The sequence below is a fragment of the Trachinotus anak genome, unplaced genomic scaffold (assembly GCF_046630095.1).
Source record: "Trachinotus anak isolate AG129_WGS33_773 ecotype Australia unplaced genomic scaffold, CSIRO_AGI_Tana_v1 ptg000025l, whole genome shotgun sequence".
Lineage (NCBI taxonomy): Eukaryota > Metazoa > Chordata > Actinopteri > Carangiformes > Carangidae > Trachinotus > Trachinotus anak.
The window spans coordinates 18,380,977-18,397,562 of NW_027273876.1; the positions used below are offsets into that span (position 1 = coordinate 18,380,977).

General features: G+C 40.7%; 1 protein-coding gene across 9 annotated transcripts in view; it reads right to left on the bottom strand.

The window, feature by feature from the left end:
- Nucleotides 1–16,586, bottom strand: part of ryr2a (ryanodine receptor 2a (cardiac)) — a 192,747-nt gene that overhangs the window by 94,940 nt on the left and 81,221 nt on the right. For 7 of the 9 annotated variants that reach the window (XM_071462592.1, XM_071462591.1, XM_071462588.1 and 4 more), the window contains 20 exons: nt 13,429–13,562; nt 12,950–13,191; nt 12,402–12,594; nt 11,746–11,950; nt 11,420–11,524; nt 10,730–10,833; nt 10,417–10,500; nt 10,042–10,201; nt 8,449–8,596; nt 8,129–8,232; nt 7,621–7,725; nt 7,298–7,472; nt 6,606–6,814; nt 6,143–6,319; nt 5,390–5,535; nt 4,192–4,306; nt 3,677–3,837; nt 1,854–2,013; nt 1,185–1,271; nt 445–576 (listed from right to left, as the gene is read on the bottom strand). In XM_071462592.1, the coding sequence (XP_071318693.1) occupies nt 445–576; nt 1,185–1,271; nt 1,854–2,013; nt 3,677–3,837; nt 4,192–4,306; nt 5,390–5,535; nt 6,143–6,319; nt 6,606–6,814; nt 7,298–7,472; nt 7,621–7,725; nt 8,129–8,232; nt 8,449–8,596; nt 10,042–10,201; nt 10,417–10,500; nt 10,730–10,833; nt 11,420–11,524; nt 11,746–11,950; nt 12,402–12,594; nt 12,950–13,191; nt 13,429–13,562 (2,946 nt within the window). The remainder of the gene's footprint in view (nt 1–444; nt 577–1,184; nt 1,272–1,853; nt 2,014–3,676; nt 3,838–4,191; nt 4,307–5,389; nt 5,536–6,142; nt 6,320–6,605; nt 6,815–7,297; nt 7,473–7,620; nt 7,726–8,128; nt 8,233–8,448; nt 8,597–10,041; nt 10,202–10,416; nt 10,501–10,729; nt 10,834–11,419; nt 11,525–11,745; nt 11,951–12,401; nt 12,595–12,949; nt 13,192–13,428; nt 13,563–16,586) is intronic. The other 2 variants (XM_071462590.1, XM_071462589.1) reach the window with 1 other exon arrangement.

Genomic DNA, 16,586 nt, shown 5'->3' on the forward strand with positions numbered 1-16,586 from the left:
ATGGTCGTCTTTTGGACAACTGTCAAGTCAGCAGTCTTCCCCATGATTGTGTAGCCTAGAGAACTAGACTGAGAGACCATTTAAAGGCCTTTGCAGGTGTTTTGAGTTAATTAGCTGATTAGAGTGTGGCACCAGGTGTCTTCAATATTGAACCTTTTCACAATATTCTAATTTTCTGAGATACTGAATTTGTGGTTTTCATTAGTTGTCAGTTATAATCATCAAAATTAAAAGAAATAAACACTTGAAATATATCAATCTGTGTGGAATGAATGTATACATTATACAAGTTTCACTTTTTCAATGGAATTACTGAAATAAATCAACTTTTCATGATATTCTAATTATATGACCAGCACCTGTATATATTTTTCACACAAAACAAAACACAACACAACACAACACAAAACAAAACAATGCAGACTTCTTGTAAACAGTTCTTACCTTAAGAAAATGGTTGGGAACACGACTCCATAAAACAGGAGTAAGAAACTGGACGTGAAGCCGAGGAGGACACTGAGGAACCAGGTTTTTCCTCTCACTCTTAAACAGACCAGCTGATAGAGGCATCACGTTCTGACAGGAAACAGAGACATGTCATAAGATAAGGCTCAAAAGAGCGATATTCCAACCCAGTTTGGATTTTCTTTGTGAGTCAAGTGAATGTCATTTTAAACAGTCATGGATTGGATTCATGTTCCAGAGCAGACTGTTTCATCCCAGCAAGGATAACTGTGCTGACCTGTGATATTATGGCCATGCTTGTGCCATTGTCACAGCATCACTCTGTTTTGTTGGCTACAATAAAGAATGATAATAACGCTCTACCCCGAGGTATTTTGGTTTCTGTTCTGTGTGTTTCTTTGTTTACTTAAGTGAACTGAAACCAACGCTGCATTGAGTCCACAATTGCTAACACAAGAAAAGGACCAGAGCAGATTAACACCAACATGGTGGGAGCTAGTTGAACTCAGCAGGGTTTCAGGTAAGGATCTTTTCTTGTTGACTGTCCATCAACATATTCAGTGAGATCAGCAGGCCTTTGGCAGAGCAACAGTGGAATTTCTTTAACAGTAATAAGAACCAAAGTGCAACTGGAACATCTGAATAGGGAGAAAATGGGGGACAAAATTATTAATTCAAAAATAAGTTCTGTCAGCATGAAGTTGTTTACATGTCCTTACCTTTATTCTCCCCAATTCAAACTGGAAGACATTGGGGCTGGTTGCCTTGGCAAAGACTGCAGGAAACAGCTTAGTACTGGGCTCGACCTGTGGAGAGAAAAGAGAGCTTAGTTATTAAAGTCCAGCTGTAATTACATGTAGCCATTAACCCTTGTTTACTGTCATATGTCTAGACAAAATTATTGTTAAATGTATTTGCTTTGATTTTCTTTTAGAAAGGGTTAAAAAATATTTTTCAGAAAAATGAAAATGTTCCTTTAGGCTCTAAGCCTCTGAATCAGCAGGTCAGTGACTGAACAAGCAAGAGCAACTGACTAGTGTTACTGTCAGCAGCAACAGAAAAGTGATGCTACTGCTTTATGTAAATACTGCTTAAAATTAATGATTGTTAATGATTTGATTGGCTGGATGTATGAACAGCAGTTGTCTGTACACACATTCTGATTGGTTAATGCAAATCTAGGCATTCAAATATTAAAGAGAGTGAGATGGTCTAATGTTAGAAGAAATACATGCAAAGAAAGACAAAGAACAAGGCTGGAAGGAAGGAGGCAAATTATGGTGTAGGAAGCAAAATTACAGGAAATACAGATAATTTAAAAGGAAACAGGAAACAATACTGAAGAAAAGGAACAGTCAAAAGCCTGTAACACTACATCAAATGTTTACCTGGTAATATGTGCTGAGTTCTTTGCCATTGGCAGTGAAGGTCAACAGTCCATTTGTTGTGTCGACTAGACAGCCAATCTCTAAGCCATTGTTGTTCCTCCCCTGACCAGGACTGCTGCTCTCTCCAGCCCACACCATGTAACAGTTACTGCGCTTTATACTGCAGGACACACACACACACACACACACACACACCATCTAACAGTTACTGTAAGATGGTGACACAGATGCCCCTCAGTGTGCTGGTGATTAAAATCTGCTTTAGAGCCAGTCACATCAGTGCTCTCATCGCTCTGAAACAGCTGACCAATCACAGCTCAACAATGGAAAGACCCTTCTCCAGGAAATCCTGTCTGAAGGTTGCAGATCTGAACCTTGGAGAGCTCATAGTTCCCTATTTTCCCAATAGGATACTTCGCTCTCTAAATGCAGGTCAACTTGTGGTTCCCAGAGTTTGTAAGAGTAGAATGGGGGGCAGAGCCTTCAGCTATCAGGCTCCTCTCCTGTGGAACCAGCTCCCAGTGTGGGTTCGGGAGGCAGACACCCTCTCTACCTTTAAGATCAGGCTTAAAACTGTCTTGTTTAGTAAAGCTTATAGTTAGGGCTGGCTCGGGTATGTCCTGACCCATCCCTTAGTTATGCTGCTATAGAGCTAGACTGCTGGGGGATTCCCATGATTCACTGGGCGCTCTCTCTCTATTTCTGTCTCTCTCCCCCTCTCTCTCTCGATAACTTCATGCCATTAATTTTGTATTTTTTCTCTCCCGTAGTTTGTGCTTCTCCTCTCTCTCCCTCTCTCTGTCCTCATTCTGCAGGTATCTCTGCCCCGGGAGCGGCAGGACCCAGATCCACCACTACTCATCTTTACTATTAACCACTGTTACCTGTCATTATTATTGATAACACCATTACCGACACAGCTGTTCCTGGTCTCTCTCTCTCTCTCTCTTCTCTCCCCTCTCCTCCCCCTCCCCCTCTTTCTATCTTCTCCTAAACCCAACCGGTCGAGGCAGACGGCCGCCCACCCCGAGCCCGGTTCTGTTGGAGGTTTCTTCCTGTTAAAAGGGAGTTTTTCCTCCCCCCTGTTGCCAAGCGCTTGCTCTTTGTGGGAACTGTTGGGTTTATTCTGTAACAAAGTAAGGTCTTGACCTTACCCTGTAAAGTGCCTTGAGATAATGTATATTATGATTTGGTGCTATACAAATAAAATTGAATTGAATTGAATTGAATTGAACACACAGCACCTCACACCACAGCCAGAGGCAGATGGCAAGGGTATTTAACAGGTAACTAGTACAATGGTGATAGAAACAAATAATTAAAAATAGTTCAGTAAAGCAGTTTATATGACTACATCACTCCAAGGGATGTTTCAGTCATAATTTTATTGTATTTTACATTATAAAATGTGCCAAAATTGTAATATCTAAACCATTGCTTCATAATGTCTAAAAAAATGAACTGCTGATTTTTGTCCTTTTTTTTTTTAGTTAGAAAGGGTAAACAGGCTGTGATGAAAAGGATTAATAGTAATCTAACGTCTCCTGCAGCAAACAGCAAAATGTTGACTCATAAGGGGCCAGTGGGCCCCATTAAAATGACTTCTGAACAACATTGTGGCTTAAATAGCGGTTTCCACAGCATGAGATGAAAAGTCCTACTTTGTTGGCTGTAGTTTGTATGTTGCCAGACATTTACCAGGGGATACTACAGATTGTAAAGGGTTTAAAGATGCAGACAGGATTAACCTGCACATCTCTGCCCATCATAAAATTATAAGAAGAATTAACCCTAAACTATGGATTGACTGGAGATTGACTAACCTCTCATGAACTTTGCCTTTCTCGTCTCCGAGGGTAACAGTGACAGTTTGGACCTTGTGCAGCTCGAAGCCTGGGTCATATTGATGGAAGTCAGAGGTCACCCAGCCTACCCACACACTGCTGGGCTCCTGACCAGGGAAGATCCGCACTGAGTAGTAGTGCTGCACAGAGAGAGGTGCAATCAAGTCAAGTTGCACCAACTGCACTACCCCTGAGTTTCTTTGTCAACACATTATGAAAGAGTCAATGAACATACTTTTTTAAAGTGGTGCAGGGGATAAACATTATTTGCTAAAAACCAGAGCCATCTTGAAAACTGCAAATAAATTCATATTTGACAAATTTAATGGCAGAACGTTACAGTTTGTTTGTACAAACACCTATAATATTTGTAATTTATTGACTTCAAAGGCTTCGTCTTCAGACTCACTTCCTCCCTTAAAGTGGGGAGGTGGCATTAGTAAGTATGTATAGGAGTGTTTTATGAATTAGATTTTGTGTGTGTATTGCCTTACGGTGGAGGCTTGCATGAGGAATTCGTACTCATCTCTGTCATCAGCCATCACTTCCTCTGACAGTCGAGCAGATGAGGGGCAGCTGTTGTCTGGTTTGTTTCTCTTCAACATGAACCTGGTAGAGCAGATCACTGGTTTAGGTTTGAACATGGCGATCAAACACAATGACATTAGGTAAAACTTCTTAAATAAGTGAATGGTACCGCTTTACAATAAAACTACCCTTATAAAGGATATATGAATGGTTTATTACTGCTTTATGATTTAGCTTGTTTACACTTTATAAATTATTTATAAGGTGTTACAACACATTAGATAAAAAGGACAACAGTGACCTGTTGCTTACCAAATAGTGAACCCACATTCATCTGTATTGTTAAACCTCATATCTCATTAGTTACTCAGCTTTCTTTGTTTTCTCCATCATCCAGCACATCTTAATGGTCAAAAAGTTTCATTTGTCACATCAAATTATCATGTCAAATTCTGGATTCATACTCTAAGGCCTTGGCAATATTGTTTACATTGACATGCTATCACCAGCCAGCCTCATCATAATCACAGGTGTTAATATATAACATATCCTATCAGATTTTTGGCGAAATGCTTTTTGCTGGTTGGCATCTTCTTTAGGACAACATTCCAGGTATAACACAGTTGGTAACCTTCCTTTACTTGGTGTACTGCTGACCTATTCTTTTTTTCCACTTATCCACATATCTGCATCCTGTAGTTCACTAAGTTGATTCTCTCCCGATCCATCTTTATGATTCTTGGTATCGTATTTTTACAACCATTTATTAATGAGTTATTTCCATTTATATTTGGTAAAAGGGAGCCCTAAGTGTAAAACCCATTTTAATTTATTAATTAGTTACTGTAATGCTCCCTTTTACCAGTTATAAATATTAGTAACTCATTAATAAATGATGATGGGTTTTATACTATACAGTAAGACTCCCTTTTACCAGTTATAAATGGTAGTAACTCATTTGTAAAATTAAAGAGTTGTAAGCATTAACTTGAGCTTGTCAAAAAGTGAGCCTGCATCAATGTATGAAAACTGTGTTAGAACTTGTTTCTAAGTGTTTTATATTTATGATTTATAAAGTGTTAACAACCAAAGTAATAATGTAATCATAAACCATATATAAATTCTTTATAAGGTAGTCTTTATATAAGGAGACAGAGGGTTCACCGTTGTTTGAGCTTGGATGGCTTCTCCTGGTTATAATCTTTGTGGTTGTTGAACTCATCTCTCTCAGGTCCATTGGGACCATTGTGACCATGAGACGACTTCATCAGGACCTCAAAGTCTGATACCGTTTCAAAGTCCTCCAGCTCCTGCAGAACAGACAGTGAACACAAAACACATATTCTCAGTCATATGCCCAACACTGTTGTTCACATTTGCATGTGAATATGAGTAGTAAATGAGCTTTCCTGTGGTAGGCAGGCTCCCAACAAACTCCATTGATCTCATAGTAAATTTGAGTTAGGTTCAGTTTAGATATATAGAAATAGTCTGTTGAGATTTGAATTGCTTTTGCATGTTGGCCTTTTTGGTGTTGGTGTTATTGGGCCAGTGTTTCATTCCATTTGACCTGAGTTTCACATTGTGGTTTCCCAAAAATATTTTACTTGTAAACATCTGCCAACGTATGTGATCATTAAGGTACTGCAAGATACTGTATTCGTATTGTGCAGCAATAACCACAAAACGTGGACTAACCTTAATAACGTATGTTTTTATTTCAGCATCATCACAGCAATGTGAAACACTAACAGTCTACAGAAATACACATTATGCAGCAGAGCAGAGATAATGTGCAATGGCAGGGTGTACAGGAAATCATTTTATACATGTCAGTAGCAGCACTTGGGCTACACAACAGATGGACTGCATTTGAGTGTGTGTGAGTGTGTGTGTGTTACACACAGCATCTGTTACCCTCTTTGGCGAGAAGAGGCTGCCATTAGACCTGGATCTGGAGAAGGATTCTGCACACTCTATGGGCATGCTCAGTCTGTAGAAGGTAATGTCAGTGTAACTGTTCTGTGAGCCAAATGACCTCTGGGTGACCTTAAGGCATGGACACGACTCCACTGTTCCATCTATCCTTGTCACCTGAAAAGAAGAAGAAAAAGTTCAATTCATTTGTTCCATTCCCATCATTTCTTTTGCTTGTTATAATCACTTTAGCTATGTGGAAAAACCAAATCTGGATAAAATGTCTTTATACTTGTGTAGAAATGTGTCTGAAGGGCTCTTAAATGTCAATCCACTACCATTAACTGTTGTACCAAGAATCTATAGTAGTTACAGACCATGTAGCTAATAACTGGCTATCGGTTAGTTATTAGCTACATGGTCCTTAGTAAGTACAGAGTCTACATCAGTTGACCATCCTCACCTCTATGTGCTGGTGGCTGGGTGGAACAGGTACAAACTGAGGCAGCCTCTTGCTGAGCCACATGGTTACATCTCGGTTCATGTTGACAGCAAACGGCTCGTAGCCTTCCTGAAGGCCACAGATGGTGAAGTACTTGAGAGTGCTGACGTCTTTACCAAAGTTCATCCTCCCCACCTGACACACACCCAGACTGCACACAGGGATAAAACCTGGGACGCACAGATGAAATCACATTCTAAGACTAAGCTTTTAGTGCATTACTTCCTTTAACATGACACGTGCACCTGGTCAACTGAGTAACATTTTCAAAAAAACAACTGATGTGTTCAGAAAAAGATGAGAAATTCATATTCAATCTCTGCATCGATTAAGAACTGTGTGAATCAGTGGATAACTTTAATAATCAGATAATGAATTCATACCCAAACTGGAAAAACACACACAACTGAATTTAAAATCAGTGTCATGAACCGCCTGCTTACCGCAGGTGGCACTAATATCTATAAAAAGACGATGAAGTTGAGAGGTTTGTCTGATGCACTGAACAACTTGAGCCTCAACCTAAATAAGGATCTTGATACAATCCAAGCAGTTTGGAAAGGAACCAGTGTTCAAGCTTTATTGTGGTGTGACAAGTATTCTGTATGATTTAATTTAGTGCGCGCGTGTGTAGTCACTGATGCAGCCCTGACCTTCACCAGCTTCAAAGTCCTTGAAGGCCAGCTCAGAGCCAGAATCATCCAGCAGCACTTCTCCATTGAGTGTGAACATCATGGTGTGTTCATTCAGATCCACCATGCATCCCACCACATCCCCTGTCTGCCAGGCACGCCCAAAGTGCTCGTTCCCCTGGTGCCAGCGCTGCACCTGGGAAAGAAAAAAAAAAAAATTTAGTGAACATAAACAAAATATTTGCAAGGTCCAGTACAAACTGGGACTGTGAACGATGCTGAACACAAAGAAATTATGACTTTCAATGGGATATGACTGCATGAGCAAAGAAAAATCTAGATACCTTGAAGCCATCAAAGACAAAGGCCTGGTCATCAGATCCCAGCTCTTGGTCTGGAAGGCATCCTGGCCTGGCCCAGCCCACCCTTATCTCTCCTGCTGTCAGTACCTGGAGGAGACACAGGAACATGTCCATATCCTGCTGCCTGCAGTTTGTTGAATTTCACTAAACGAGCACATTCTCATGTCGGTGTCTGCAGATTACGATGGATCAAGAAACACAAAGCTCAGAATAGGCCACTGTGAAGGGTGTTGAGAACTAGTGTGCTCAACTCAAACATCTTTAGAATATAATGGGTGCCAACCCAAAAGGCACTGGCAGATAAGGATATAACACTTTTAATAGGCTGATGTGCAGCTTCAACTGTGGTTAAAACTATAAAATTATTCAGTTAATAATTAGAGAAATTTAATATTTTACTATAATAAATCATCACAGTAAGCTTTAAAATTCCATCCACTAATGATTGATACATGTCAGAGAAATACCATCATATCTTCCATCGTCTTACCTCCAGCTCAAAGTACCACTTCCCAGCATTAACACAATAGGTTTTCTCTGCTCTGAAAATGCGGAACCTCTCAGCAGACATGATGTTGAGGTCAGATTGAGCTGCTGGATGAGACAGAGGCAGGAAGGGACAAGGGGAAAGAAAGTCATCTAATGAACAATCACAAGGACACATTATAAAAACATCTTAAAAATTTTTGATTTTGTACTTTTGTGTAAACAAAGTGGTCGTTTTGGCCCAAAAACATGATACAAATATTAAAAAATCCTAAAAATGATGAGTCATTCAATGAAATGATACAATGGAAAGAGGTATTGTACCATGGTCCTGGTCAGGAGCTTCCAGGTTGTATCCATACCCCAGCAGAGTCCTGACGGCCTCTCTCAGACTGTCTTTGTTGGACTTTTTGGTTCTCTCATCCAGCAGAGTATAGGGGACCAGACGAGGGTTTCTACGACTCTTCACATCCTGGCAGAAGAACACAGAATACAGAAGCTCCAGGTGTTTTCTCAGTGCCCACTCATGCTAGACTCACATTTATATCATTGGATTATCATGGTCGCTGACTGATGGTCACACCTCAGGTTTTCTTAGCACAGTTAACATTCAAGCATTTCAAGTAATGACATGACACAATCTCTCATTACTTTATTTTATACAGCACAGTTTATTGTTTGTTGACAGGTTGTTTGCTTATTTCAGTGCATACATTTAGTTGACATTGTGTCATAACTCGGTTATATTTGCTTTAATGAATTTAAGTTGTGCTTCTGTACTCGTTCATGGATCCAGCTGAGTGTGCCAGAGACGAGTCTGCCGTGTGAGATCTCTAGTTCCAGAAGAACCCTTGGTTATAGTAGGATATTTGCCAGTTTAGAGTTAATAGTTTATTCCTATCTCTCTGTGTCTGTGTGGGCTGGTCTCTGTCTATACAAACTCTATACTTCAGTCTTCAGTTTACTTAAATTTCCCTTTTTTCTGAAATAGTGTGACCAAAAATTACAACACATATACAATATGACACAAGAAGAGCCAAGTGTTGGGTAAGCGTGGTTTGTGTGTGTGTGTGTGTATTGTAGTAATAGTATCTTTATAATAATAATAATTACTAAGTAGTATGAAAATAATGTAGCTATAATTGATAACAATAATTACTTTTTTCAGATTCTAATGAAGTTGTAAATAAATGACTATTTTTGCTTTTCAACACCTCATGTCCTTGAATCTTACTGCTTGGTCCCTAAGAGTAGCATGTATGAAGTAGATCATCCATAATATTGCATCATATTTTATGATCAAATCATTTGTTTAATATGGAACATTGTGCTATGCAAAGAAACACGTTTTATTTTATTTTATTTTATTTAACTGCATGCTGTTTAACTGTTCTCCCACCTCATGGCCTCATGACCCATCCCTCATGGGATTATAACTATAACTGTGTTGTCACTAAATAAATGTAGTCGAACAAAAAGTGCAACACTTAGGCTCAGAAATGTAATAGGGTGTAAGTATAAAGTAGCATAAATAAATTATAAAAAAAAAGGAAATTTCCTAAAATGGTACCTGGGTATCAGAGCATCAGAGTCACAAATAAAGTCTTTAGACTTCAACTGTCTTGACCCACACTCAGTCATAATAATGACTTATGAACTGTAAAATCTTTTATGGACATTATGAATTAAGAGATATTTAGTGTATAAGGGACAGCTAGTGACTGAAGGCAATGGTGAAGCACCTGCAAAGCAGACCAGTCTGCCAATCACACGAGTCATTAAACTGTTACACAGGTCCCTGATAAATAAATGACATCCAGAGTTGAAGGAAACACAAACTATCTCTCTCTGTCTCAGCACATAAACGAACACACACACAGTGCACACTTTTTAACAGTATGTGTTGCAACCTCCCACCTGTTGGATGCCGTAGGTCCAGCCCTGGTGGATGCGGTCTCTTGCCCAGACATTGTGAGCATTCTCAGCCAGTTTGTCCACCATGGCTTCCTGGGTGGAGGTCAGTTTGATGTGACTCAGGTCCAGAGGAGCAGGTTTATAACCACTGGACAACTCATAGCTGCACAGATAAAGTTGAGGCACTGAATCGTTAGCTAGCCTGCTGCTCAACAACCTCACTGGGCTGATGTCTAAGAGTCTCTATTGCTCTAGTCACAGTGATAATGATTTTGTTCTGTCCTATGAATCATCTCATGAAATGTCCCATTGTCATCACTGTATCATTACATCATGAGAGTATCCTCCTGCTTCCCGCCCTTGGCTGAGGTGACTTACGTTGGTGACAGTTTCATGCTCTTGACTTTCTCTATAGCATGTTCATCTGCTAAGCCAACATGGCAACCCAAAGCCAGGAGAGTTCTATAACAGACACACACACAATTAAACATGTAATGTAGTCTTACTGAACATAAAATGCCACTGTACCATCACAAATACTCCCACATTGACTTAGAAACTTGCATAGTAAGCGAGTGTAGAAAAGAAAGACAGTTAAGAGGTGTTAATGAACACTCATCTGGCTTCATAGTGAAACTGAGGTTTGAGCTAAATGTCACATCTTATGCTGCTCACTGCACTGATGCATTACTTGAGAGTCTCCAGAGACATCTGTAGGTTGTAGCTTCGCTCCTGTTCAGGAAGCTTGGAAAACTCCACCAGACAGGGGTGCTGCCGCTTGTTATCATCCCGTACCTGAAACACACACACACACACACACACACACACACACACACACACACACACACACACATAAAAAAGCAAAGGTTGGAAAGGACAGGAATCTGTTGCTTGGCACCCTTTGACCTCAGGCCGGGAAGAACCAGGATGGGAGTTACATCCAGGTTTTGTGTTTTGCCCTCTAACTGGTTTCCCTATTGACCCTTTGAGATGTGATGTCCCAGCTCCTAATTGGGCAACCTGTGCCAAAGTTAGAATACAACACCGAGACAGACTGTTATTGAAAACTGAATTTAAAGGAAGCTGTAATGACCTTGGGTTAAAAGACTAAGTTGGATCAAAGCTCTGTTGATTCAGCATTCAGCCCCAAACTATCGGAGGGTCCTTGAACATCTGAAGGTGCTGAAAATGTCACACAACCACAAAGTCTGACAAGGTGTTGTTGTTCCATGTCTGGATGAAGAAATTAAACTTCTATTGTCACAGACTGCTGTAATATCACACGTGCAGTCCACTATTAAAGATGTGTAGTTGAGTAGCTGCTGAGTTCTCAATAATCAGCAAGTGAGAAACAGTAATGAGATGTTTGCCTAATACTCACTGCACCATAGGTCCAGCCCAGTTCTATCTTGTTCATCACCCACAGTTCATGGATATTTTCTGCAAGTTTCTCCCTGATCCTCTCCAAGTGAGGAGGCAGCACAATCTGTACTCACACACACACACACACACACACACAAACACAGTTCGCTTACATCATGTTGGTCATTTTCTGTTACTTTCCCAGTTTGTCTTTACTGACACAGACAGAACAGAAAATACAGTAGAAGTAATATCATCACAAAGAGCCAAGTTTTAGAAATCTATTTCACAACTCCTCCAAGCTAGAATTAACCCATTGGTAACAACCCTAATAGTGGTCTCTACCTGACTGGTGTCAACAGGTGTGGGGGTGAATGCTGCCTGGCTCAAGGTGACTGTGGGTCCCAGGAGGTCTCTGGCTGCTGTCTGGTCCTGACTGGCCTCCAGCTTCAGTTTCTCCCTAGGCAACACCGCCTCATAGCAAGGAGCATAACCTGGAGGAGGGAGGAACTTAAACTCCCCATGTCGACCCCCAAGAAGGAAACGCACCCTGCAGTGTGACAGGAGGAGGAATTAAGGAGACATTATGCTAGACTGGATGTGATTACTACATCAGATTAAAACAATGGATTTTTTCTGGAGCTTTCAATTATATCACCCTAACTTTATCAGTAGATAGAGTTTTTAATTTGTCATGAAGATGATTCTGTTGACATGCTAGCTCCAGAAAAAGCTGGTAAGTGGCCCTTGAGTTAGGAATGTTTTGTCAAATTTCTTTTGTTAGTAAGGCTGTAAATGTGTTGTTTGTGTTCTACAGTAGACAGGAATTGTCAATTGTGAATTACATTGTGGCAACTGAATGATAATTTTGCAGCTCTGCCACCAGTTGAAAAGGACTGAACATGACATCATGACAAAATGTAACTTGTACTGTTTCAATAAATACATAAATTACAAATAACATAAATACAGGTGGGAAGTGTTTCTAGTAAAGCACTGACTTGACCCCAGCAGAGAAGCTGGCCACGGGGAAGAAGAGGCCATCAGCGTTGAAGTTCTCAAACATGCCCTGAACTGGTTGGCCGTTGATCCTGAAGGAGATACTGGGCACACTGAGGTCCAGGCAGCAGCTCACCACATCCTCTGACCTCAGCAGATGCTGATTGGGGGAGCTAACGGTCCGTGCAATGCAGCCTGCACAGGTGTGGTGCAAGGAGTGTGAGGACCGAGTTTAAGTTTGGTTTGTGTTTAACTTTAAGTCTGCAACATGTTTTTGAACAAAAAATCTGAGTTTTGAATTAGCTTTAGATCTGAAACAATCTTAGTATTAATTATCTGAACATGAGTTGATCCAGTTTGTTTGAGTAACTTAATAACATAAGCAGTGATTTCTTTTCACTATGTTGTCTTATGATCTGAATATGTGTAGAGTAGCTCGTGTTAACTTACTGCTACATCCAAGGATGCACAAGTATGATCTGGTCGTTATTGTACCATCCACACCTACTTATATTACCATCATCTCTCTTATGATACAACCACAGCGTACCTGACCAAAGATGGAGTCCATCAAAGCCGTAGGAGTAGAGGTCATCACCCACCCCATTGCCTCCCCACCCCTCCCCACCACTGGGGTAGGGTGCATAGCCACTGGTGTTGGCCCAGCCCACCCTGAGGTGAGTGGCTTCTGCTGTGACAAATGGCAACACCTGATCCACGATCAGCTCATAGTACCACTTTCTGTACTGAGCAGAGCCTTCACTGACACCCAGGAAGATGTTTGGACGCATGCTGTTGGGAGAAGGAAAAGAAGTCATAATTTCATTTGAAATCTTATTTTATAGGAGATGTAACGTAAAGTGATGAGTGGTCAAGAACCACCGCTTTAACACACAGGCAAACAAACCATCAGGACTAAGATCAACTACTGTGCAACTCATGTATGAATGTGTGTCTGTGTGTGCGTGTGTGTGAGCATTTATGTGTGTGTGTGTCTATGTGCATGTGAGTGTGTTTGTGTGTGTATACCTGCTTACGTGGTTGATCAGGCGGGTCTGCAGTAGCAGATCTCTTCCTGGCAGCAGGTTGTCACAGATCAGGTGCTGATTGGAGCGTACTGCTACACCGTGACACACACACAGCGAACACAACACATCTAGAACCTACACAGCATGCACAAAGAAGAAAAATTGTCATTGTTGTAAATATATCATTGTTACAGTGTAAACACACATGTGCAGACACTTAGTGGCACTCTGGTGCAGGTATTATCCAGGTATTCATTACAGGCTACTCTACTTGAGGGATTTAAAACAAAGACGAGCTGAAAAATGGGTCTGAATTCTTAAATCACTGCTTCTAATCGTCTTGTTCATCCAGCACCAAAGCCTCCTCTGCCTCAAGTTATGCCCACAGATTCCTACACCGATTCCTACAAGCCTTTTCACACCACACATAATTATCCACATGGATGATTTGCCCATAACATTGACACTGATTTCAAGGTGTATACTGGAAGCTTGTATACGTGTGCAACTTTTGTGGTACATAAATCTATACTGTATGTACAGTGGTGCTCAAAATAATAGTGTGTTTAAAAAAGTGAGCAAAGCTCAAAATCCTTATCATAGCTTTTATTTCCATACACGCAAATGCATTGGGAACTCTGCACATACTATTCCAAATCAAAACATGAAGAAAAATGTATCAAATTTGTTATCACTTTACAGAAAGTGAAGAAAAAAGAATATTAGTCTGTTCAAAAAAATAGCAGTGTCTGCATTTTCCTTTACAAACTCAAACATTTACTGTATAAACTGAAAATTGCTTGAAGATCTAGCTTTCCTGTGGATCACTGAACTAATTTTTAGTTGTATAACCACTGTTTTTTTGAGAACTGCTTCACATTTGTGTTGCATGGAGTCGACCAACTTCTGGCACCTGTGAACAGGTATTCCAGCCCAGGATGATTGGACTACATTCCACAATTCCTCTGCATTTCTTGGTTTTGCCTCAGAAACAGCATTTTTGATGTCACCCCACAAGTTTTCTAGTGGATTAATGTCCGGGGATGGGGCTAGCCACTCCATAATGTTAATCTTGTTGGTCTGGAACCAAGATGCTGCTCGCTTACTGGTGTGTTTGGGGTCATTGTCTTGTTGAAACACCCATTTTAAGGGCAATTCCTCTTCGGCATAAGGCAACATGACCTCTTCAAGTATTTTTATGTATTCAAACTGATCCATGATCCCTGGTATGCAATAAATAGGCCAAACAGCATAGTATGAGATATCATGATGCTTGTGCCACCATGCTTCACTGTCTTCACAGTGTACTGTGGCTTGAATTCAGTGTTTGGGGGTCATTTGACAAACTGCCTGCAGCCCCTAAACCCAAAAAGAACAATCTTGCTTTCATCAGTCCAAAAATGTTGCACCATTTCTCTCTAGGCCAGTCAATGTGTTCTTTTTTCTGCACTTCTTTTTATGTTTTCCCCTCTCAAATCAACTTTTTAATCAAAGTACACTGTTCTTCTGAACAATGTCTGGAATGACCCATTTTACTCAGATTTTCAGAGAGAAATGCACTATAACCAGCATGTACAACATTTGCTGTCTTTGTTCTTAAATAAGGGCCACCTGATCGACACCTGTTTTTTCACAGAATGAATGACCTCACTAATTGAACTCCACACGCCCTTTTCAATTAATGATTCAATTACACAGAATCAGCAGCATGCATGTCATAACTGTTGGGTCTGTTGGTTTTCTATTACTCTACTACACCTACTAGTAAATCATTTGCCATGTAGAAATGTAATTTCTACCAAAAACAGAGATTGATCTGGTTAGTGATGTTGGACTGCTATTATTTTGAACACAACTGTATGTCTATGTACAGTCTTGGCCAAAAGTTTTGAGAATGACACAAATATTAATTTTCACAAAGTCTGCTGCTTCAGTTTTTATAATGGCAATTTGCATATACTCCAGAATGTTATGAGGAGTGATCAGCTCAACTGCAAGTAATTGCAAAGTCCCTCTTTGCCTTGAAAATGAACTTTATCCACAAAAAAACCCCAAAAAATTTCCACTGCATTTCAGCCCTGCCACAAAAGGACCAGCTAACATCATTTCAATGATTCCTCCGTTAACACAGGTGTGGGTGTTGATGAGGACAAGGCTGGAGATCAATCTGTCATGATTGAGTTAGAATAACAGACTGGACACTTTAAAAGGAGGATGGTGCTTGACATCATTGTTCCTCTTCTGTTAACCATGGTTACCTGCAAGGAAATGCGTGCAGTCATCATTGCATTGCACAAAAAGGGCCTAACAGGGAAGTTTATAGCAGCTGGTAAGATTGCAACTCAGTCAACCATCTATCGGATTTTCAAGAACTTCAAGGAGAGAGGTTCAATTGTTGCCAAACAGGCTCCAGGGCACCCAAGAAAGTCCAGCAAGCGCCAGGACTGTCTCCTAAAGTTGTTTCAGCTGCAGGATCGGGCCACCACCAGTGCAGAGCTTGCTCAGGAATGGCAGCAGGCAGGTATAAGTGCATCTGCACGCACAGTGAGGCGAAGACTTTTGGAGGAAGGTCTGGTGTCAAGAAGGGCAGCAAAGAAGCCACTTCTCTCCAGAAAAAACATCAGGGACAGACTGTTATTCTGCAAAAGGTACAGGGATTGGACTGCTGAGGACTGGGGTAAAGTCATTTTCTCTGATGAATCCCCTTTCCGATTGTTTGGGGCATCTGGAAAAAAGCTTGTTCGGAGAAGACGAGGTGAGTGCTACCATCAGTCCTGTCTCATGCCAACAGTAAAGCATCCTGAGACCATTCATGTGTGGGGTTGCTTCTCAGTCAAGGGAGTGGACTCTCTCACAATCTTGCCTAAAAACACAGCCATGAATAAAGAATGGTACCAGAACTTCTCCCAAATCATCCAAGAGCAGTTTGGTGATGAACAATGCCTTTTCCAGCATGATGGAGCACCTTGCCATAAAGCAAAAGTAATAACTAAATGGCTCAGGGAACAAAACATAAAGATTTTGGGTCCATGGCCAGGAAACTCCCCAGATCTTAATCCCATTGAGAACTTGTGGTCAATCCTCAAGAGGCGGGTGGACAAACAAAAACCCACAAATTCTGACAAACTCCAAGCATTAATTATGCAAGAATGGACTGCC